The sequence below is a fragment of the Mustela nivalis genome, assembly GCF_964662115.1.
Source record: "Mustela nivalis genome assembly, chromosome: X".
Classification (NCBI taxonomy): Eukaryota; Metazoa; Chordata; class Mammalia; order Carnivora; family Mustelidae; genus Mustela; species Mustela nivalis.
Genome location: NC_139040.1, coordinates 20,177,702 through 20,202,268, shown reverse-complemented (window position 1 = coordinate 20,202,268; position 24,567 = coordinate 20,177,702). Strand labels below are relative to the sequence as shown.

At 47.2% G+C, this 24,567-nt stretch overlaps 1 protein-coding gene across 2 annotated transcripts; it reads left to right on the top strand.

The window, feature by feature from the left end:
- The first annotated feature begins 658 nt into the window (after positions 1-658).
- Positions 659-19,674, top strand: UTP14A (UTP14A small subunit processome component). Of its 2 annotated transcripts, none has more exons than XR_014307223.1 (15): positions 659-772; positions 2,044-2,119; positions 3,525-3,595; positions 4,555-4,619; positions 5,881-6,023; positions 6,325-6,480; positions 11,583-11,702; positions 11,801-11,895; positions 12,495-12,618; positions 12,702-12,779; positions 13,253-13,643; positions 15,299-15,705; positions 16,483-16,584; positions 16,806-16,905; positions 19,237-19,674. XR_014307223.1 is itself a non-coding variant. In XM_082717749.1 (15 exons), exons 1-15 carry the CDS (start codon positions 747-749, stop codon positions 19,507-19,509), a joined length of 2,319 nt encoding a protein of 772 aa, XP_082573875.1. In that variant the 5' UTR covers positions 659-746; the 3' UTR covers positions 19,510-19,674. The 2 variants fall into 2 exon arrangements, 1 of the variants encoding a protein (XP_082573875.1); XM_082717749.1 differs by having other exon boundaries at positions 16,483-16,676.
- The last annotated feature ends 4,893 nt before the right edge of the window (positions 19,675-24,567 follow it).

Below are 24,567 nucleotides of genomic sequence, written 5' to 3'. Positions count from 1 at the left end.
TGGAAGCGGGTTAAAATAAAGGACGAGTGTGTTTTCGTATGTTACTTTTCCGCTTTTTAGTAAAAAAAAAAAGTCTTGACAGTGGATGTGAAGTGAGGAAGTTGCAGCCACCAACACAGCCCGTTCTTGGAAGAAGCTCTGTTACCTAGGGTAGGTGGAACTGGAGCTGCAATGACCGGGGGTCACAAGGCGAAAGAGGATTTTTTCCTTAGGAGGGGAGGAAACTTGCTTCGTTCACCACCGCCGATTCTCGGGGGCCTAACACAATGCTGGCCATTTCCCTGCCGTTCTAGAAAGCCTCGAGCTGGCCGGTGCCGGACTCGCAGGACGCTATGGAACACGGACGGGCGTGGGAGCCTTTCCTTTCGGATCAGGCAGCGACAACCAAGGCTCGGCCGGTCCCCGACAGCGCAGCGCCCTCGCCCTAAGCTCACCCACCTTGGGCCACGAGGAAACCACAAGCTGCGAGCGCGGACATCGGCGCTCCCCAGAGATGACGGGGAGTAGTAGGCGGGGGTGGGGGGGAGCAAAGCTCCGCCCGCTGCCAGGCTTTAAACTCCAGTGTCCCCGTCTCCAGCAGGCCCCTCCCGAAGCGTCCCCAGCTTCTTGTGTGCCTTGGGGCGGGGCGGAAGTGACGCTACACGCAGCGCGTGATTGGCGGAAGCAGAAATTGCTTTGCGGCCGGCACGGAAATTGCTTTCCTTTCGGCTTCCGCTCCTGGCCCATGTGAGAGACAGGCTGCTGAGATGAGCGAGGTCGGGGCTGCGGAAAGGTGAGGAATAAAGATCGGAGTGGGGGGGTCTGGGTGTCGTTGGGGCTGGGTCCCCCGACTTTTGAAAACTGGAAGCCGCCTTTTAACAGACGACAGTTTTTCCTCTTCCAAGACCTCACCATTCATTACAGTTTCCGCGGTAACATCCTTGAAAAGTCCTTCTGATCTAATTTAATTCACTCCCGCCTCTTCCCAGCTTTTTAGCCTCATCCCTGTTGGTCCTGATGCGGACTCCCTCTCCAGCTAATTTGTTGCACTTTCCTCATCACGTGACTCCGTTTGCTGCTGCTGCCGCCCAGGCGCATTTAACTCTCTGCGCTGGGAGTGCCTACATTATAAATTCCCCTTATCTTGGAAACCTTTGCTAACTGGAGTCATTCGTGACATTTTCTCCTCTGGTGTTTTATCCCCTCCCCCTGATAGGGGAACTAAATATAATCCGTTTAGTAAGGGTTGCCTTGCAAAGATTGGTACATACTGTTAGGTAATAGTCTGTAATTTGGTTCAGGGGACCAGTCTCCTTAGTTAAGTACCTACTTTGCCGAGGAAGCCCCAGGAAACACTGTTAACTCAGCTGCTTTCGTCCAATTCTTCCTTTCCCCATTCCTGGGAACAAGTGATCAACATGTCACTTTGGAGTAAGCTGCACCTATGAAGGTGTCTTCCGTTTGGAGAATGCTTAGAAATCTTAATGGAGAAGCGCCTGGGTGGCTCAGTTGGTTAAGCGGCTGCCTTCGGCCCAGGTCATGATCCCAGGGTCTTAGCATGGAGCCCCACATTGAACCCCCTGCTCAGCAGAGAGCCTGCGTCTCCCTCCCCCTTTGCCAGCTGCTCTGCCTACTTGTACTCTCTGTCTCTGTCAAATAAATAAAACCTTTAAAAAATTATCTAGAAATATGAATGGTAAAACTGCATGGTCTCAAGGGCCAGCAACAGTGCCTTCTATCACCTTACCTAGAGTCTGAGATTTTTACAGCCTCCCAGAAGTCAGTGGAAAATGCAGTACCAATCACTGAAGAGAGTTAGCTCTCTTTCATTCCATGCAGTTCTGTAGGGGCGGCACCACCCACTGCTCACCCCATGGGGATGAGGCCTGACTTCATTCTAAATTTAATGTTTTGGCAAATTTCTGGAATTTCCATACTGCTTGGTTTGTACCTCTTCCAGGGGATGGGCCCATTCTGTGCTTAAATACTGAAGTTATGTTTTAGAGATTGTTGTAATAGAAGTTATTTCAATTGATAATATTTCTCTTTTTTCTCCTTTAACAGCCTTCTGGCTTTAAGCCAACAGGAAGAAGTAGAGGATTTGCCCAAAGACTACGCCTTGAGCCCCAGTGAAGATGAGGTGGGTGACAGCTGCTAAACTGCCTTCTCTGGTTCCCCTTCTGCCTCACAGGGTAGACAGCACATTCCTCAACAAAAAATGGTGGCAACATTGTTTATATTTTTCAGGTCTTGCAAATAAATTACAAATGGTTATTTAGTGTTTCACGTATAAGATATTGTATTAAGTGCTGTGGAAACTTGAAGACCACATAACATACACTGTTTCCAAGATGCCTAAGTATAGTTGAGTATATAGGACCAAAATACATGGCCTTCATTTTATGATTTCGCTATTACCCAAGCTTAGATTTTTGTAGAGGTATTTAATTATGGATCTTCCTCAATTTAAGATAGCATTACGTCCTAACAAATGCATCATAAATTGAAAATATTGTAAGTTGAAAATGCATTTAATGCATTTAACTACTGAACATCATAGCTTAGCCTAGCCCACCTTAAACTTGCTCTGAACACTTACATTAGCCTACAGTTGGGCAGAATCATGTAACACAATGTCTATTTGATAATAAAGTGGTGAATATCTCATGCAATGTTTTGGATACTGTACTGAAAATAAAAAACAGTGGTTGTTTGGGCGTAGAAAGGTTCTAAGTATATCAGTTATTTACCTTTATGATCGTGTGGTTGACCAGGAGCTGTAGCTCATTGCCACTGGCTAGCATCACAAGAATCATATCCCTCGTTGCTAACCTGGGAAAAGATCAAAATTCACATTTAAAATACGGTTTCTAGGGGCGCCTGAGTGGCTCGGTGGGTTAAAGCCTCTGCTTTTGGCTCAGGTCATGATCTCAGGGTCCTGGGATCAAGCCCCACATTGGGCTCCCTGCTCAGCAGGGAGCCTGCTTTCCCCTTTCTCTCTGCCTACTTGTGATCTCTGTCTATCAAATAAATTTAAAAAAATTAAAAGTAAATAAAATAAGGTTTCTACCAAACGTGTGTCACTTTCTCACCATCACAAAGTCAAAAAATTGTAAGTCAAACCTTCGTATGTAATGGACTGTCTGTGTCTGACTGGAATATACATGTATGTGATTAAGCTGGCTCTCTAGCAGATGCTCTAGGAATTCCAACTCTCTTTTCTCTTGACAAAACTACTTAAAGTGTGTTTTTTAAAAATGTTTCTGTGTCAGACCATGCTATATATTCTATACAGAAGCATCCTCATAGCACTTTTCTTCTCAAGACTGATTAAGACAGAGGCATGACATTAGTTACAGATCACTAGGCACTATGGTCCTTATAATGAAGGAGTTTGGCTTTTAGAGCAGTTCTTTGTTTGAGCTTGAATGCCTGTACACTAGACCTCATCTGATTCCCCAATCCTCCTCAAAAGAACAAGAGATTTCCATGCTGTCTTTTCCTTTCCCTTATTGTTCTGGTGGTTTTTCCTTTTCTGTGTCTAGGTGGACATTGATGGAGAGAGAAATCATCAAAAGCTTCTGGAAGCAATCAGTTCCCTTGATGGAAAGAATAGGTAACATTCTCATCCATTTGGACAGGTTATAACTAGCTGATTCCATGAGACAGATCTGCAACTAACATTGACTGCTGGGGCTCCTGGCTGGCTCAGTCATTTGAGTGTCTGACTCTTGGTTTCAGCTCAGTTCATGATCCCAGGATCCTGGGATCAAGCCCGAGTTGGGCTCTGCCCTCAGCATAGAATCTGCTTGTCCCTCTCCCTCCCCTCTGCTCCTCCCCTACTTGCTGTGCTCCTGCCGCATCCTCTCTCTCTCTCTCTCTCTCTCTCTCTCAAATAAAAATTTTTAAATAAATAAAGTCTTAACAAACATTTATTGAGTGCCTAAGACAATGAAGACAAAAGTGTCAGCATATTATTAAGAGCATGTACTTTAGAAACAGATTGTGTAACCAAATTTTTATCCCCTCTGCACCTAAATTTCTTCAACTAGAAAATAAGATTAAAAACTACCTACCTCAGAGGGTCTTGACATTTAAATGAGTAAGTGTAAAGACCTTAAACCAATGCCCAGCATATAATAAGCATTGTATAATTGTTAGCAATTATTGTGTTAGGCCTTTGTGCATTTGAATTCTTAATCCATACTTAGAGTCTTTTGAAGTATTGCCTAGGAACTACTCCTCCCCATTAGAAAAGCTAATTGACTTGTTCTAAAATCATTCTGCTCCTAAGTGGTAGATCCAGGATTCAGATCCAGGTATGTTTGAAACCACATCCAATACCTTTTCCACAGTGCCTACTTCATACTGCCTTGTGTTTTTGAGTGGCTGAGTCTACATTAAGAGATGGTTAAACAACCAAGTCTAGACTAGGAACAGATTTCCTGGTTTCTTTGTGACAAAACCTGATTCTAGAGGAGAAATACATGAAACCAAACCCTTGTTTGAAAAGAGAAGTGCTTTCCCCAGCAAAACGTGGGGAAATGTACTATATTCTGTTTTGCCTAATTTCAGGTGGAAATTGGCTGAGAGATCTGAAGCTAGTCTGAAGGTGTCAGAGTTCAGTGTCACTTCTGAAGGTAAGTTAACAAAGGAAGCAATTTATTCATGGAGCTTGTGAAGTTAAAAGCATAATGGTCATTTCACCCCCACCCCCTGGAACTGTTTTTGTTATGGTTAATGGATCATACCATAAATACTTAACTGAGAGGGTGAAGAAAGATGGGCTTGCGTTTCTTCCATTTCTAGAAGAAAGATGTGAAGACTACAGTCAAGGTCTCCCACTGAGGAGCTACTTCTGTGGTACAGCGACATGACTGAAGGCAGCTGCTTCTCACTAGCTTAATCACATTCATGATTTTATTTTCAGTTCTTACAGTGCTTTGATTTTGGACAGGCAGATAATCTGCTGGAGCTCAGAGAAGTCAAGTTACTTACTCAAGGACCTTCACCTAGTACAATGTTTCTCAACCTCTTTTTTCTTTATTGTTCCCTGAGAAGCCTTTTTAGACTTTTTATTCATTGCCTCTCCCTCACCCCACTCCCACCCCCCACAGCCAGGAAATCAGATAACAAGGAATAAGTTTTGTTGGATAGGGTTGAGCTTTGGAGGAACACAGAAGCTGGGAATATATCCCTTCCGTGGGTGAGAGATTTCACCCCTAATGTGAATACACAGTCTAGTAAATTGCAGAGTTGGGATTTTTAACCTGGATATGAAGTCTAGATGCCATATATTTTTCACCATATTCACAATTTAGGCAGCTCCAGTGAGTTCTAGGTTTCTAGTAACCACTAATGTAACCCCTCAGAACAAATAACAATGTATTCTTCAAACTTGTTCATTCAACAAATACTTAACATATTTATACTATGTATCAATTTCAGGATAGTTTAGATACTGGGGCTACAGTGAAGAATAAGATGAGAGAAACAGCTTCATGGAGTCTAACATTCTAAGGGAAGATCAAGGGGAAGATATAAAACATTGTGATGAAGTAAAGTGACTAAGTGGCTGCTTTAGTTTGACTGGGCTGTGACCTTTAGAATGATGTGATTCTAAGTCTAAAGGGGAGCCATTAGAAGATTTTCAGCCTGTGATTTACAGTTTCAAAATATTTAAGATAAATAATTTTCTCCTCTCTTGCACCCGTCAACACATTTGGGAATGTAGGAAAGCGATGGTGTCACTATGGCTGGTGGTTAAAGTAAGAGAATTATTCCTGCTTCCCTACACATTGGCCTGTCTACCAATATTTTCTACTGAGGTGTCTCCCTATGTTATGTGGAGATTTTTGCCTCTCTTCTCAGTCTGACCAGAAAGTTTGGCCTTTTCTGCAGGATCGGGAGAAAAGCTAGTCCTTTCAGATCTACTTGGGCCTGTTAAAACTTCATCCTCATTGGCTGTTGTGAAAAAGCAACTGAATAGAGTCAAATCAAAGAAGACTGTGGAGTTACCCCTTAACAAAGAAGAGGTTGAGAGGGTGAGTTCTAGAGAAAGTGGCCTATTAAGGGGAAGAAATCGGACTGACAAGGAAAAATAGGGTAAGAAGGGAAGGTGGGGGGAAGCCTGGAACATGGTTGGGGGTGGCGGGGGGCTGTAATTGCCATGGAAAAGATTAAAATGCACCTCCGAGGGAATGTGTCCTTAGACGTAAGCAAGAGCTACTCTCTAATGTGCTGACTCTTGGGCTAAGAACCGTTGGCTCCTGATTCCCTGCTGGGCCTCAGCGTTCAGTGCTTAATTTTGTGGCTCTTTCCTTTCGTGTACTTTGCCTGCTTCAGATCCACAGGGAAGTGGCATTCAATAAAACCTCACAAGCCCTCTCCAAATGGGATCCCATCGTCCTGAAGAACCGGCAAGCAGAGCAGCTGGTTTTTCCTCTGAAGAAGGAGCAGTCAGCCTTTGCTCCCATCGAACATGTGCTCAGTGGCTGGAAGGTGAGTGCCACGCCAGGAAACTGCACCTTGGCAGGTGAGATTGATGTGACCGGACCCGGTAAATCAAAACCCCAGCTGCAGTCTTTAGTTTAGCAGTCAAGGAAGGGAGAGAGGGGGTAGAAAGACTCATGGTCAGTCCTGAAATATGCAGAATTACCCTATAGTCGCCCTTCATCCAGTTGTAGCACACAGCGCATGGTTATTTCCATGTTTTTGTGTGAAAGCATCTGATTGCCAGTAGAGAGGGAACAGGGTCATGTTTTCTTTTTCACACCCCAGTTTTCAAAAATCTTTTACAGCCACATTCTGGTCTGGGGAAAATCAGGAACTCAGCAGCGTTACTGAGCCTTAGGACTACATATGAGCAGAGGAACCAAAGTTTGCTTATAAAGGACTGCCACATGAACATATAATGTATCGTGGGTCATGACTAGCAGTTTAGCAAGTAACTCATGACTCTGAGCTACAGAAAATAAAAAACGTTATCTCAGAGCTGGGTTGTTCAAACACTAATCCCTGGCAAATTTTTTACTTGTCTGAACTAAAAAGGATAATTGTGAGTATGGGAGATTTAAGGTTACCAGCTCTTCTTTACTGTGAGGTTAAGCTTTCCATTTTAATAGCATCAAAATAGCTTTTATGAGATGATGGTGGTAGTAAATGATGGCACTGGGGGTGGAATGGTAGTTATGCCTTTGTTGGTAATCCTGTGTTGGTCACCAAAGTCTCAGTTTTTAGTCTGTGAACAACTTCAATTAGATTTCCTTTTCCAATATGCTATTGCTTATGGAGTCTATAACGGGATATTCTCTCTTAAGTAGGAATAATCAAGAACAGCAATGCCTTGGGGTGCCTGGGTGGCTCAGTGGGTTAAGCCTCTGCCTTCGGCTCAGGTCACGATCTCAGGGTCCTGGGATCCAGCCCTGCATCGGGCTCTCTGCGCAGCGGGGAGCCTGCTTCCCCCTTTTTCTCTGCCTGTCTCTCTGCCTACTTGTGACTTCTCTCTGTCAAATAAATAAATAAGTAAATAAAATCTTTTTTTTAAAAAAAGCAATGGCCAAACTATGGATAGATGCCGTCTTCATGCTTCTTCTTTGAATCTTCTGTGCTTTCTAAGAATCCAGAGATAATAATGTTCTATGTGTCAGGAAGTTGAGCTAATTAGCGCTAATCAAAGTAAATGTGGCTTTGCTGCCATAGCTAGACATTGAGCAAGTTGTCACTTATTACAGGGCTAAGCTCTGTTTCAGATATTGTTGTTGAAGTCGCTATCATTCTCTTTCTAGGATGCTTCCTTTTCCACATGAAAAAGAGATCAGGTTTAAAGTGGCTGCAGGATGGAAGGGAGACTTTAGGAAAAAAATTAAGAGGTAATACAATTTGTAGGATTCAGAAATAAAAAGTACAGAAGATATATTGTGAAAAGTCTTTCCCCACCCCTGTCCCCCATCTGCTCATTTTTACCCCCATACTCACTCAGAAATAACCACTTTTGTAAGTTTTTTGTTGTTGTTAACCTAAAAGTTTCATTGCTATTCTCTTTTTTTTTTAATCAAAAGAGTAGTAGTGCGCTACTGCACATTCTTCTGTACCTTTTTCCAAATGACAGTGTCATCTTGGAGATAGGTGGAAAATGCCTAATTGGTTATTAAACATGAGATGGTGGAGGAGTAGGTTGCATTAAGAATGGTAAAACCTCTGCTCTCCAGGAAATCCCTGTGCAAGACAGAGTGGAGCGCCCCCCCAAGATGCTATACATAAAACTACTGTACCATTTATTCTAAGATTCATTTTTTTAAAGATTCCATTTATTTTTGCGAGGGGGGTGGGATCATGAGCAGAGGGGGGGGCAAAGGGAGAAGGAGACCCCCCCACTGAGCAGGGAGCCCAATGCAGGACTCGATCCTAGGACTATGGGATCATGACCTGAGCCAGAGGCAGACGCTTAACCAACTGAGCCACCCAGGTGCCCTCTAAGATTCATTTTTGAGCAATTAGGCCAGTATGGCGCAGAGCAGTAAGGAAATGGTTAGGTTGGAGAGTGCTTTCTGGTTAGCAACTGAGTTATCTTCTTATAACTTAGAATACAAAGTACTAAGGACTCTGGAGATTAAGAATCCAAAAAGTCTACAGTATAGTTTTGGCCCAGCTTCCTAAAATTCCATTTCCCTCCAAGAATATTTAAATGGGATAATGCATGAGAAAGCATTTGTAAACTGCAAAGTACTAGAAAACGATGTAAGGTAACTTCCCAGCCCCTAGCAGCCCCTACACTGGCATTACCCAAAGTGTTCTCAAAAACACTGGTCTCTCAATATGCCCCCCCCAAAAGGCAGGGTTCCGTTGCTAGAAAACATTGCATGCCCCTGCTGGAAATTGGCAGTTCATCATATACACTAGCATTTTAAAGGCTATGAGAAGACACTAAAGAAATCTCTTTGACTTACTCTAACCCAGAGTGTACAAATAAAAATCAAATAAATTTAACTTTAAACCTTAAAAAAAAAAATAAAGTACATCTAGTTCTCTGATGAAGAACATGCTTTGGGAAGAGCTGGTCTCCACTGCTGCCTCTGTACTCTTACCTTCTTTCCCTAACTGAATCTTGTCGCAGCAGGCATTAGTGAGAGGCCTCTGAAATGCCAAATCCCAAGCCCTCTGAGGCTTCAGCCTGTCGGACACTATTGACACATCACATTGGTTTAAAACAAAACAAAACAAAACAACCTCTCCTCCCTTAGCGTCTGTGATGACCTGGTCTGGTTTTGTTTTGTTTTGTTTTTTCCCTTATCTATCAGACTTTTCCTTAGTTCCTTTTATTATTGCTCTGTAAATTCCATGGCTTTTGGCTGTCACCTGTATATACTACACGTCAGTCTAGATGCCTTCTTCTGAGCTCCAGTCCCATATTCCATACGACCAGTAGGCCTCGTCTGGGTCTCCTATATGAACCTTAAACTTCACACACAACAAAGTAAGCTTGGCATTTTCCTTCGTTCTGTATTTGAGTCAACAGCATAACTCACTGTCCCAGCCCCTTAAGTTGGAAACCTCAGCCAACTGATTCTTCCTCTTTCTACCCGTCCTTCACCTTCCCCTTTTCCCCCTTAACTGCCACCCCTCCCCAGCCCACATCGTGGGCTATGCCTGTACATTTTCTCTGTAATAGCTCTCAGATGCCTGGTTCCTCTTCTCATTTTCACCTGTCATTTGGCCTTTACATATAAATCCTTACATGATCACCACGATTTTTTTCTTTCCAAAACACAAAACTGATTGTCACTCTGCTGTTTAAAATCCTTCAAAAGGTTCCCTACTTAGAGAATGAAACAGAAGCGCCTAGTTTTTTAACTACACTGGACAAAACATTTTCCGCTCCATGTCTCTGTATGTCTGTTTTATTTACACTCCCCTCCATTTGCCCCCCACCACCCTTACAGAATGGTACTTAATGCCTCCAAACCTAAATCAAAAAGTCCTTCCCCAAGCCTAACCCACCTCCTAATTAAAATTACTGTTCACGGGGCCACCTGTGTGGCTTAGTGAGTTAAGCCTCTGCCTTCCCTGCATTGGGCTTTCTGCTCAGCAGGGAGCCTGCTTCCCCCCACTTTCTCTGCCTGCCTCTGCCTCCTTGTGATCTCTCTCTCTGTCAAAGAATTTTTTAAACTAATAAAAAAAATTATTGTTCACTTACTTTGTGATTGCTCCTATGGACTCACATGTGGCCTGTTATGTTTCCAGTGGTACGTGTGTCTTCCCTCTGAAAGGCTACAAGCTCTATGAGGACAGGAACAATCTTAACCAATTGTGTATTCCTAGCACCCTGCACAAGTGCCTGGAATGTAGCTGCAATCAATAAATGTTTGTAAATTGAATTGGAGGGAGATTACAACATTGTAATATAAATCATTTTGTAGCCTGTGATTGATCACTACTGCAAATACGAAAAATGGAAGAACGTGCACCTTTACCATTCAGCAGAATAGGTTTATGGTTAAATCAATAACACCGTGTAGCATGTGGTGATCTGTGTTTATGCATTTGTCCAGATATTTGTAAATTTAATACCCACCATGATGGATATGGCTGTTGAAGAAAACCACGTAGAATACATTTGTGAGGTTTGAAACTGGCTCTGTTGCCTAGGGGTATCTTTGTGCCTTGCCAAAGTGGACCATGGCATGATCAACCTGATTATTTTAACCATGTTCACAGTGTCAGTCAAGCAGTAAACAGTATCTTTTGTTGACGTGTGAAGTAACTGGTTCAGTCCATTCATTTCATATATAGAGAGAGACTACCTAGCATGCAAAGTTAACTGGAAACTAAGGGATTAGAACCAAAATTAGAAAATGACGAGAGTTAAATTTGAACTGTCAGGAAGCTAAGACCTAACCTCTCCCTTTTTTCTAGAGGTATTCTTTAAAGGAAGCTTATAAGAGTCTTAAATTCCTTTTTTTAAAATGATTTTATTTATTTATTTATTGGATAGAGAGAGCGAGAGTGAGCATGAGCAGGGGGAGGGAAGAGGAAGAAGCAGACTCCCCGCTAAGCTCAGAGCCTGATGCTGGACCCCATCCCAGGACCCTGAGATCATAGCCTGAGATGAAGGCAGACGCTTAACCAACTGGGCCACCCAGGCACCCCCCCCCGGGTCTTAAAATTCCTGACTCTACAGTAATGCACATACATACTTCAAATATACGTAATATGGGGACCATTTTGTTTTGTCACTATCAAAACTGACAGTATGGTACTGTTGTTCCTCCGTCCTGACAGCATTTACCTTAAGGGCATCCTGCTTTGATATTTAAGAGAATAGTATTCTGTTTTACATATTTTGATAATCTGAACAGAGTGCTCCCCTTGATGATAGAGAGTAGTTTTAGAATACCCTTGCCGAAGTTGTCTTAAATCAGAAGAAAAGTGAGGTTTTATCTACACCGCTGAACAGCGAGACTGGAACCCATTCTCTTGCTGTAACAGCCAATCCTTGCCAGTTTGTGATTCCCATTATAGTATAAAATAGATGGTGATAGGATTGTAAACAGGGAGGCTAGGAGCATGGCTTAAGACTTGGAATGTTCTGTTACCTCCTTAAGGCAAGAACTCCCCTGGAGCAGGAAGTTTTTAATCTCCTCCATAAGAACAAGCAGCCGGTGACAGACCCTTTACTGACTCCCGTGGAAAAGGCCTCTCTCAAAGCCATGAGCCTGGAAGAGGTAAGTGTAACAGGCCCTTTGATGCATCTAGATGTGCTCTATTCCTCCCGTCATTTGCACTCAAGCCCAGGAGTCACTGTGAATGTCATTCATTGTAGGCTAAGATGCGCCGAGCAGAGCTTCAGAGGGCCCGGGCCCTGCAGTCCTACTATGAGGCCAGGGCTCGAAGAGAAAAGAAAATCAAGAGCAAAAAGTAAGGAGGCCCCTATTGACGTGGCCGTGCGTGCGCCCTGGAAGAAAGTGATGTGGCTAATCATGAGTTCATAGGAAAGAACCTTGGACGTAGCAACTGGGGTCATGTGGAAGAGGTCCCAAATAGGAGTGACTAGCATTTTTTTTTTCTCAGTCCAACCTCATAGTTTTGCCTGCTTCGGTAGTGCCCTCTCCTCTGGCTTTGGCTTTCAATCTCGGTTTTGCTAAAAAGAGGACTGTTCAATTACTTTCTCTCCCTTCCAGGACATCATGGAGTGGTTCTGCAGAATGAGCTCTGAATTCTACAGCTGTTGAGGCCAGTAGGGCTTCCTTCCTGCCTTTTGGCCTCTTTGGAACTTCTTCTACTCTTGCCTTGCGCTCTAGAAGCAGAGGGGACTCTTTGCTCTGCAGAGGTGTGCCCCTGGGGGCTGCAGGGACGGAGAGGCTTGCCAGTCCTCTCAGGTCCCAAACTGGTTCCCTATAGTCAGCCAGCTCTGTGATGTCCATTCTAGCCCCTGCATAGGGAAACCCCTTGGGGAGCGGGGACACTTTTGTGTGTGGCATCAGTGTTGCAGCTAAATCTGCCCTCTCACTCTGTAGGTATCGCAAGGTCCTGAAGAAAGGAAAGGCCAGGAAAGCCCTCAAGGACTTTGAGAAGCTGCGGAAGGTCAATCCTACTGCAGCATTGGAAGAACTGGAAAAAATCGAAAAGGCCAGAATGATGGTGAGGCTGCCTTTCGCCCCCACCCCTTGAATCGGCTTTCCCCCCAAAAGTGGTAAGGATCTCACTCTGCCCTTTCTTTCCAGGAGCGAATGAGCCTTAAGCACCAGAACAGTGGGAAATGGGCCAAGTCAAAGGCAATTATGGCCAAATATGACCTGGAGGTAAGAGATCCTCGGGGTGAGAGAAGAGATGGAATTGGAGGACAGAAAGGAAAATCAGTCCATAAGGATGCTAGCAGAAGCAGAGTTGGGGAAGAGCCCTGAGGAAGAATGGAAAACCAGGATTCTAAAAAGGCATCAAAAAAATCTCTAAGGCAGAGAGGAAAAGAACCAGGAACAAGGTGGAAAAGGAGAGATGAAAGGGAAACAGCATTGAAGGCAAGTCCAGTTAAAGGGGAGAGGAGCTTTTTTTTTTTAACCTTGTTTCACGTGTTGATTTTCTTGAGGACAAAGAATTTGTCTCCCATTTTATTCCATAGCTGTTAACACAGTGGTATATGTACAGTTTAAACAGTAGGCACCGGTAAGAAATACTTAAGTCAAATTGAGAGGAGGCAGCTTTATGAAATGAACCAGGAAAGGTGTCATTGCAGTCACTAATGACAAGGCGCTCGTGCTGTGACTTCTTCCTCCAGGCTCGCCAGGCTATGCAGGAACAATTGGCCAGGAACAAAGAACTGACGCAGAAGCTCCAGGTGGCCTCCAACAGTGAGGAAGAGGAGGAGGGTGTGGAGGAAGAGGGTGACCTTGTCCCTGATGCAGTGAATGAGATCCAGATGGACGCCGACGGACCGAACCCCTGGATGCTCAGGAATCACTCCAGAGGCACGAAAGAGGCCAAAGGCCAGGATCCTGAGCAACTTCCAGAACCTGGAGCCCATGAGGCTTCTGAAAGTGAGGAAGAAGAAGACAGACCAGGGGCGGAAGAAGAAACTTTGTTGAATGAATTTGAGGAAAGGCGGTCACTGCGGAGGAAGTCTGGGCTCAACCAGGACGCCGAGCCAGTGAGCAGACAAGAGCCCAAAGGTAAGTTGTGGTGGACTGGAATGGAGAACTGCTCAGTGCTAGTGTTTTGGACGGACCAAGAGAGGAAAACTGTCCATGCACACGTGCAGCAGAGTCATCAGGCTTTAGGGACTTTACAGAGAATACTGGGAGCCCCTGAAAAGAAGACAGATTAATAGTAACCGGTTTTCTTCAAAGGCATTTAATACACAGGCATCTTCATGGCTGTACAAGGTGTATCTGGACATGTTTTTGCTCTTGAGGGCCTGTGGTCATCAGAGAACACTCCATCCTTGAAATAAGGGAAGGAGCTAACATGACCGGTGCCCACAAACCGGACCCAGCTGCATGTGGGAACAGTGAGTCTGGAAGGCCGTTCGCACCCACAGACAGAGGCCGATTTTGAGGCATTATGAAATTTCTTCGAAATACTGCTGCAGTTTTCGGTTTTGTTTGTAAAGTAGGGGTGGCATTTTTAGCACTTAGTGATGTCGGTTGATAGGTGCCAGTGTGGGGTGAGACTTTCCTTGACAAGAATGAAGGACTCCACAGGCTATATGACAAATGAGAATTGTCACCCCGTGCTCAGACTCAATTTGTGTATTATATTTTCTGTTATCTTCAAGAGATTTTATATTAACAACCTTAGCACCCTTGAGACAGGTCAGAAAGTTCCCATTCTGGAGAGAAAGTCTGCTTAGGAAACTACATTCAGAAATCGCTTGGTTGTCTGGGCAGATTTTTGGGTCTCATTTTATTCCCTATAAAAATAATGGATTCAGATGATGGCAAGATTCTGTTTTTCCATGAAAACTATTTTGAAAGAACTGTCATTTAGAATGTATTATAGGACCTTTACTTAGGGTTCTCAGCTGGAGAGTTCTGGGATTAATAGTTACAAGCAGTCACTTCCAAAAGGCCTTTGGAAAGCAGCATTGTAAGCCGAGATCGTGGGAGCAGTCTTCATACGACCCCGGGACACCAGCCAAATCATCCTGGGCTTCCTCAAAAGCTAGTTCTCTTGCTGAATGTGTAGAGCAGTTGGTTTTGGTATGAAAGGTGGATTTGGACTGCCTTGGATGATAAATTAATAGAATATTCCAAAACGTCCAGGCAAATAGTGTCCTAAAATCTGGGAAGTTGTGGACCCCAAATAAAATGAGCCAAGGACCTTAATCCTTGGGGAATATACATACATGTGTCCAAAGGGCACGTTTAAGTTGCTTTTCAGAGGCTTCAAGCCAAAGCTAGGGAGCAGGATGAACTTGGGAATGGAAGCAACTCAAGTCAAGCAAAGAAGAGTTTAGAAGTGTGTCACTGCCATATTTCCCTCAGGGCTCTCAGAGCCTAGTGGTATTTGCTCAGATGTTGCCGGTGACGGGAAAATGCCAAGCAACCTGACTTGGACACAGCAGATTATGAAATGCTGCCTTTAGATAAAACACTGCTTCCCAACATGCTGCTTTTAACTACTAAACTCTATTGCCTTCTACTTGATAGGCAATGATTAGTGAATTCTCCCAAGAGATGTAGCGAATGGAATCCTCTCTTCCCCGTGGTGCCGAGCCCCATGAATGGGAGCACCTAAATGCTCGCTGTTGAGTGTGCTCGGTAAATGCTGTGTGACAAGGCAACTTCCAGCCTCCTTTTCTGACAGCTTTCCTTTCTTCCCCCAGATTCTAGCAGTCAGGAGGTGCTGTCTGAACTGAGGGCACTGGCTCAGAAACTCAACAAGGAAAAAAATCAGTCTGGGAAGCAGAATATGAGTTCCACGAGGACAGTTCCAGTGGTCCAGAGGGAGGGACCTCCCAAGGCAGAAGAGGAGCCCCTGTTGCTGCAGAGGCCAGAGAGAGCACACACTGTGCAGGAGCTAGAAGAGCTGGCCAAAGAAGGATGTTTTCAGAATGAGGAGGGCCCCAGGCCTAGCAGGGAAGGGCAGCAGACGGAGAGGAACCCAAATACTCAGCCTGGTGTTCCCAAGGAAAAGAAAAGGAAGGAGCAAATGATTGATCTACAGAACCTCCTGACCACAAAATCTCCTTCTGTGAAGTCTTTGGCCATTCCCACGACAGTAGAGGAGTTGGTGAGCAGAGCCGGGGGACATGGGCCATTGTGGGGGATCAGAGCTGGTGCAGAAAGTGTCCTTCTTGCACGAGGAGGAGAATCAGTGAAGTTTTGGGATGATGGGGCATGTGTCAGTAGTTGAAAGGCCCAGAGTAGCACGCGGCCGGGCTGGTCCCGTGACCGTTCAGTAGACACCACTATGTGAGTGCCGCTGAGACTCCCACATCTTAAATCCTGAGCTACCAAACCCTCCCTGGGGCGATTCTAAAACTGCCATCAGAGGAAAGAGAGAGGCACTTAGAGCTCTGACCAGATCCCAGGCAGGACAATTCAAAAGGTGAATCATTGAGCTGTTGCCAAGGTTGTGCTCTATTCACTGGGACCTGAAATGGTCCGAGACTGTCTGATTCAGTAATTGAAACTGCTCCATTGAAGAGCCCTGGCGCCTGTCTTTTCAAGGATATAAGCTGGAGGACACCCACGTTCTGGCCAGGCCCCTTGGAGCTCCTCCTCCTAACACAGGCCATTCCTTCCTCTATGCTGCAGCTTCCTTACTGAAAGTTTAAAATTGTGTCATATGATAATGAGTTAGGGATATTTACCCTAGAGGAAAGAAAATTGGAGCATGATTGGCTGCTGATCCATTTATATTGCAAGACCATCATTGTTCAGCGCTTTCCCCCTAGGGGGCGCTAAAATGTCACAACCCAAAATTCAGGTGTTCTCCCTAGGAACCAGCGCTGTTCATCCGTGGCTCTTAAGGCAAGCTGTAGCTCTCATTCTTGTTTTTTCCTAGGAAGATGAAGAGGAGAGGGATCAAAAGCAGATGATAAAGGAAGCTTTTGCCGGGGATGATGTCATCAGAGACTTCTTGAAAGAGAAGAGGGAAGCTGTGGAGGCGAGTAAGCCAAAGGACGTGGACCTGACTCTGCCTGGCTGGGGCGAGTGGGGTGGTATGGGCCTAAAGCCCAGTGCCAAGAAGAGACGCCGGTAAGAACAGGGAAGAAAGCCTGTCAGAAGTGCACCAGGTTCTTCCACTTTACCCTCATGCGTCCTCCCTGCCCTTTTGACTGAGTCCTTAATGTTCTTAGTCAGACATCCTGCCGTTCTGCTTTCCAGGTTTCTCATTAAAACCCCTGAGGGTCCTCCAAGAAAAGACAAGAATTTGCCAAATGTGATTATCAATGAGAAGCGAAATGTCCATGCAGCAGCTCATCAGGTGAGGGAGAGAGAAACCCTTTGCTGCCTAGCTCTCTTGCTTGAGAGGAATATTCTAGTGCCCTGTGGTCAAGACAGATGTGTGATCTTGACCACAGAAACAAAGCTGTTCTCTTTACCACTGACTGGCTCTGAGATGCATAACTCCAGATCAATTCTGGCATTTTAATTTCTGACTGGGAAGAGGTTGAGGTTTAAAGGAAAATCTTGGCAGCAATGGCGAAGCCCCCAAGTTTGAGATTTTAGCTAGCACCCCAGACAATTCCAGTGCAGACAGGTCTCACCAAGCTAAGAATTACCATTCCTCAGGCTTGTATTTGTAGTCAGGATAATGTAGAGAGGCCATAGGTTTGAGCTGCATCTTAAGAAAAATGAAGACAAACCGGTACTCGTTCAGGACAGCAAGTGGAATTAAAATTGTGTCCAATGACAAGCCAGGGATATTTACCCAAGCGAGAAGCAAACTGGAGCAAGATTGTGGTCTTTAGATATATTGCAGGCTGTCATGTGGAGTTTAGTCACATAAAGTAGCAGTTGGGAAAAACGGAGTTCAGCTTGAGGAGAAACTTTCTGGTTCTCAGTCGGTAGAGCATACAGCTCTTGATCTCAGGGTCACCAGTTCAAGCCCCACACTGGGCATGGAGCCTACTTTAAGAAAAAGAAAAAGAAAGAAAAGAAAAACTTTCCGCTGGTCCACAGGGCGAATGGGTTGCCCCGGGGATATGAGCATGTGTAGAGGAGACTCCGGAGTAAGACTGGCCTCGATGACTTTTATGTTCCCTTCAGTTCTGAAAGTCTGTGACCCTGAGACCTGTCCTCAGCCAGTATAAAATTGAAATGAGTTGTAGTTTTTCTTCTGAAAAAGGGGAGGAACTGTTTAGTAGGTAAGCCTGGGTGGGAGGGCGGGCCAGATGTTCTCAAGCAGATTGGAACTTTTAAGGTTAGACAAAAAAGAAGTAAGAAATGACCATTCCAGTAAACACTTTACTGATCGATCTTTGTGAACCAATCACTGAGGAAATTGAATTGTAACCAGTGTAATCCCAGTTGTAGATCTATAACCACAAAATAGGCAATGATCACTAGGATAAAAGAGAGAGAGAAAAGGGTTAAAAGGGTGCTTCACCAGGACAGGAAGGGCAGCGTAGACCTCAGTAAAATCAGGAGTCTTGCCTTTGAAAAAAAAAAATTACAGTCACAATAAACTGACAGTTTTCCAAGAATCTCCCTGATTTTCCTCATCTTTTTAATAAGCTATAGACTGCAGGTCCCAGCATGCAGTAAAGTACGCTTCAAGCTGAAGGAAAAAAGAAAATCCTCCCAAGACTGAATATTTTTCCCAGGTGTTTTTTTTTTTTTTTTCCCCTACTTTACATGACATGCACAGATCTAGGTAGCAACCCCGCTAAGACATGAGACATCCCTTAACCTAAAGAAAACTGCTTCCTTCACTACCACCAGGACTGCCTGGTAGTGCTCAGCTTCTCGAGTGTTCCACTGACTATCTCCAAAGACTACTGATTGTAACTTCCTGGTTTTTCTGCTTGCTTTTTTTTTTTTCTTTCCTCTTCTTTGGCCTTCAGGGGAAGTGTTTTAAAGATTATTATATAAATGTCTGAAGGTACCATTTTTGGAGTGGAAAAGAGTAGTAAACAAGGAAAGGAGCCCTGGGCTCTATCCCTTACTGCTCATAATTTACTCGGGTAAATCACCTCCCCTCTCTAAGCCAAATTCTGGGGCCAAGGGAGATGACCTTTGCCATTATGCAGGGCCTTCCAGCTCAGACATTCTGTGATGCCAAAAGAGGATGAAGCTAACTGAGCATCAATGCCTGGTGTAGTTCAGGATTCATGGTCAACCTCTGGGTTCCTTAAAATGTCAGTCCCGTGTATCAAGGAGAAAAAAGCAAGGAATAAAGAGCTTGAAGAGGGTAGGAGGGTCACAACATTGACAGGGACCCACAAGTGCCCAGACATGTCTTGCAGTCACAGTTTGGTATAAGAAGACCCACTTAGAGACAGCTGCAGTTGTCCAGCTCCTCCTGGAGCTGCGGTAGTGTTCCTACACTACGGGGCAGTGTCAGGGTGGGTTTTCGATTCCTAGATTGTTAGGTAAACCTGGGTGGGAGGGCGGACCAGATGTTCTCAAGCAGATTGGAACTTCTAAGGTTAGACTGGGGGTATTGGGGATGCCTTGACGCCTCAGTAGCTTCGCTTACCACAGCCACATAGAACTGTGACCTGGGCACTAAACTCCTGGCCAGTTGCCATTAGAGTTCACCAGCTGCACTCCAGGCCTGGCTCGTGACAAGTCATTCTGCCTTCCTTTCCAGGTGCGGGTGCTTCCATATCCATTCACACACCATCAGCAATTTGAAAGGACCATCCAGACCCCTATAGGATCTACATGGAACACACAGAGGGCCTTCCAAAAGCTGACTACGCCGAAGGTTGTCACCAAGCCAGGTCACATCATTAAGCCTATAAAAGCAGAGGATGTGGGCTATCGGTCTTCCTCAAGGTCGGACCTCTCTGTTGTACAGAGGAATCCAAAACAACTCTCCCTACGTCACAAAAAACAGCTGAAGAAAAACTCAGTAGATTGAGTTGCTGGAGGAGTGACATCTTGGTTCCCAGAACTAGGAGCCCTGACTGCTCCTCCATTGGCCTGATTTGACTCTGAGCTGCAGGATCAATTACCAGACTGGCTTAGCACACTGTAAGTGTAGTTAAGCCGCATTTTAAAAATAAATGCATTTTTATCTATTTAACTAGAATGTATTCTCTGTTGTCACAAGTCAGACAGGATACCTTTGGGTGGTCCCCATGGCATTTCTCCAGTCACATTTGTCAGGGGAACCTCACTGTCTCACCAAGGATTATGTAGTTAGTCCTAATTTAAAGTAGAGAGAAGCTACCAGAGCCTGTGATCGGAAATACATATCAGACACAAACACCTAGAACACACTCAAAGAGTCAGGGATAGTGTCTAAATACTGTATACTCTTACCCTCTGAACCTAAAAACTGCATGCACAAACCATGCAACTGGATCACGCCCTGGGCTGGTCCTCCGGCGCTGCTAAAGCTGGTGTTAGCTTTAGTCCCGCCACTCTGTCATTCTTGCGCCTGAGCCTCCCAGCTCTCGGCAGAGTTGCTATCTAGACTAGTTAGCACTTCCTTTCTCATTCTGAAGACAGTTTTTACCTTTATCTTACAGATGAGGTAGATGAGCTTCCAAAAATAAAGCTCTGTTCCCTTTCCTTCCTCACTCAGGACCAGCACTGCTCTGTGGCAGTTCCCCGGGGCTTCTCAGCTCTGAAGAACCTGCCTGTCTTTGGTTGGCAAATATCTATCTATATGGAAAGAGCCCCTGCACCCGAAATTTCTAACAAGGAATTGGAGAAACTTCTTAAGACTCCATAAGGACATAACCATTATGGTGCTATACTCCTTTTAGTCCAAGATGTGGGTTCATTTTTGTGTGTCTACAGAGCCCTCTGAGAATTTGATGGGAGTTAATGAACCCTCCTCAGAAAACTGCACAAACATGGACACTTTTACGTACAGTTTGAGGAACTTCACAGACATTTGGAATCCCTGGGCCAAAAGCTCTGCAACCCCACAGAGTTGTCTTTTGCAGCTCTCCCCAAATCGGTGTGGCCCTGGTTTCCAAGCACATCACTCCCCAGCTCCCTTCCACAATGTTTGGACCTCAAAGGTAACTAGTAACTACTAGTAACTACAGGTGGAAGAATGCAGATTAGTGATATATCCAGGGCTATGCAGTAATGACTGAGTAGGCACTAGGAACCGAGACTAAACTCCAAAGCCAAAAGCCACTCCATAAATTTCTATGAAACTCCCGATGGTACCACTGCAATCCTCTCAAGAGCCAGCCCGGGGCTGGAAAGGGAAATGAGTGTGTTGATTGTGTTTAGAGCCCAGGGTGTATTTTTAAGTTCTCCATTGGTTTGAGATCATCCTCCATCTACTTGCTGGTTGACACTTAAGTAACCAGTGGGGGGATGGGGGACCTGTGTCCACTCGTTGCTCCGTTTAAGAGACCATAACCTTATCCTCACTCTTCTGTGCACAAAGCTGACACCTCTGTCCCACCCACCCACCCCCAAATTGAAGCGCCCAATCAAGTGCCCCCAGTAAATGGCCAATCCTCATCTACTTTCCCGGGACCCTCCTCAGCTCCGTGTGCTCCCCGCAGCCCAGGAGTGATGCAAGCGACCCCATCCTTCAAAGGGGAGGGCAGGCGCTGGAACGTGCTATAAACGACGCCCACTCCCAGCCTTTCAAGCCCCCAAACGGATTCGATTGTTGTTTCGCGGAGCTTTTTTTTTCTTTTCTTCCTCCGAACCTCCGAAGTGTTCTCCCTTCCCATTGGCCAAAGCTGCCCCTTGACGCCACCCTGGCCTTGCTCGCTGATTGGTCCATTCTGGATGTGCCCAAGCCTTTTTCCCAGGGTGTGGCCCCCCCGCCCCCAACAGGGTTCTGACCCCTGGCTCCTCCCTTCCCCCCCCAAGCCCCCCTCTCTGTTCCGAATGGTACCGCCCTGGCTCGGCTCCCCCACGGCCCAGGCCGCTGCCCTTAGGGCCCCCGGACGGGGCGGGGCACGCTGGGGACGGGCAGAGGGCGGTGGTGGCGCCTTCCTGCCGAGCCCGAGGCCGCCCCCGCCACCCTTTTTCAGGCCTCGTAGGTCCCACTTTCTCCTGGGCAGTTTTCGTCCTGCTATAAGAGCCCCGTCCCGTCTGTGCGGGTCCCCACCGTGGTCTTTTGGTCATCCCGATCAGTAGTGTTAAATCCCTGCCCTCGGCGCTCCACACACGCCCATCCGCCTCCACCCTCGGGTTCTCGCAGCACTCCCCATCCGAGCCTGCCGAAGCCCCGGCCCCCCTTCCTCGAGGACTGTCCATCCCCAGGATCCCCCTCCCTGCGTGTGGCCGTTCCTCCCAACGGCCTCCCCTTCGCGGCCTCCCCTCCCCTTCGTGGCCGGCGTGGTGGAGCACTCCTGGCCCACCCCCTCCCTTTCTCCGTACCCCCGCACTCCCTTCTTATGTTGTCCCTTCACGTCCCTCTCTAAGTCCCTCCCACACCATACCCCCCCATACACTCATACCCCTCCCTCCGAGGCGTCCCCGGGCGCCCCTCCCCTATCCCCGCTTGTGTATGCCCCTCCCACCCACCCCGTCCTTTTGTCTCCTCTTTGGTCTCTAAGTCCCCCGCCCCTCCCTCACTCCCGCCCTCTCTCCCTACGAGCACGCTCTTATCTTCCCTAGGTCCCAGCGCCCCGCCCCCTGGCCGCGCCCCGCCGGCCCCCTCCCTCCCGCGGCCCCATCTCCGCCTTCCGTGCTCCGCCCCCCCCACCCCCCGCCCCGCGCCGCTCCGGCCCGCGGGCCGGGCCGACCTCCCCAGCTCCGGGATCGCTCCTCCCGCCGCCACCGCCGCTACCCGACCCTCCTTTCCCGGGCCGGCGGCTCGCGCTCCCGCGCGCTAGCCGCCGCACACGCGCTCCCTCCGCCCCGCCTCGCTCGCTGGTTCGCCCGCCCAGGCCCTGCAGCGGCCCGGTCCGAGCTGCACGCCGCCCGCCCTCGGGGGAGCCCCGGGGCCACGGGCACTTCGCGGGCGGGTGAACGACCCGGGAACGCGAAACCGGGCCAGCCCGGCCCGCGGAAGCCTCCCGGAACGCACGCGCCCGTCGGAAGTGTTTGGGCGATGGGCCGGCCACGGCGCCTCCCGCAGCCCAGGCCTGGCTGGAGCGCGCGGAGAGATGCCGGGAGCCGACCGCCCGGATGGTTTTACGCGAGCGTCCTCCCGACTCCCTCCCCAAACCTGTGTCACCAAGGCGCCAAGAGCTTACCTGGGACTCGAGGCCGGAGGGACGGGGTTGGGGTCGAGGGGGCTCTCCCGATAATTCCGTAAGGGACCTCAACTGCGGACTGTGAGGCCCAACGGGGCGAAGGCCGGTGACACGCCCGCCCGGCCACCCAGGCAGAAAAGGCGAGTCCGTTCCAAGTGTCTGGGCCCTCGCCACCAGGCCCAGGTCTCCCCACCACGCCCCACAGACCGATGTTACCTCTGGGCCTTTGTACTGATCCGCGTGGAGGACTGGCATAAACCCTCAGTCCGGGGTTGGGGACGCCGCTCGGGTGGGCAGAAAACCCAGCCATGTGCCAATAGGCACTTTAAAGAAATGTGTGTTCGATGATGCACAAGTTGACCATGGTAATCTGCTGAACCTCTTCTGGGCCCTCGCTTAGTCTTACATATTTACCCACCAGACTAGAAGCTCTTTGAAGGGGGCCCTGGTAGTCGCTGTGGTTCAGTCAATGGATCCCTTGTGACTGGCGGACAAGTGTATGTGTTTGTTAACCGCCGCCTTTGGGATCTGTGTCATTATTGTGTGCCTTAAGGTTGTAAACTTGGGAGGGCCAGGACGGGGTGGGGATTATTAGCTCGTGCCAGGCACAGCATGATGCCCAAAGAGATGGGCCATGAATGTTTTTTGACTGGGGGAGCTAATTATGCGGGAGGCAGATGCTTACCTCCTCCTGGTCCCCAGAACTCCCAGTTCCAGAGCTGGTTGTCCTGAGTGAGGAAGAAACTAAGGAGCTCCCTCAGCTCACTCCCAATCTGAGACTGATTTGCTGGGGCCAGATCCTGTCGCATTCCCGATCAGGACACATGGCCTGATGCGACCTTCTAGTACCAGGAATGGAAGGAGCCATAAACTCCACTTTCACTCCCATCAGTTTGCAAATGGATCTGAGAGGAAGGAAGTAGCCAGTTTTTTCTGTGTGAAACAAACTGTCCCATATAAGGATCAAACCTGTAGTTCTCTCATCCATTTCCCTCAAGGCCAGGCTAAACCCCAATCTGTCAGAGGCAGGAGGCTGCCAACAACTGGACACCGTCAACAGCAGTTCACTCCGGGGGAGGAGGGGCAGTGGAAGTGCCCCTTCCTCCCATTTATGGATGCAAGATTCACCCTGTACTTTGCAGCGCCTAATTTGTAACCTGGTCACTTTGAGAGTCATTCCAGCTCCCTGCCCACCTCATAGCCTGTCCCCCAGGCAGACAGGTCCTCTCTGTCTTTACTCAGCCCTACACTGTCTTCACCCAAGCCAGCCTGCTCTAAATGGACATGGTCAGTGATCCAAGCAGAAACTGAAACAGTAACAATCGGACAGTGTCAAAAGACTCGGGCAGAGATGCCTCGGAGCGCCCGGCCTCCTCCTCTGCCTTGGCACAGATGTTCTTATTGTCCTGGAAAGAAATAGGAAATTCCCTCCCCAAGCGTGGAAGGGGGGTGCTCCAGGGCTTAGCCCCCCAAAACAGAGTTGCTGGCCCAGCCCAGCCTCTCTGCCTCCTCATTATTCAGAATAGGACTGTCACCATTCCTCTTCCTCTTCCTAGCCAAGACTGGCTCCCTGGGCCATTTGTCCCCCTCACCGAGGACATTAAGGGGAGTGGGACTAGAGCTGCATGAGATTACTAAAATCTGGGTGGTTCTCTTTAGGGACCGTTAGGACATCAAAATACATATTTGGAAAATGCTCACAATTAACACTGGGAGAAAAACAGTAAACACAGTGTCCCTTTGCCAGGCTCAACAGTTTTGTTTTGTTTTGTTTTGTTTAAATGCTAATGGCC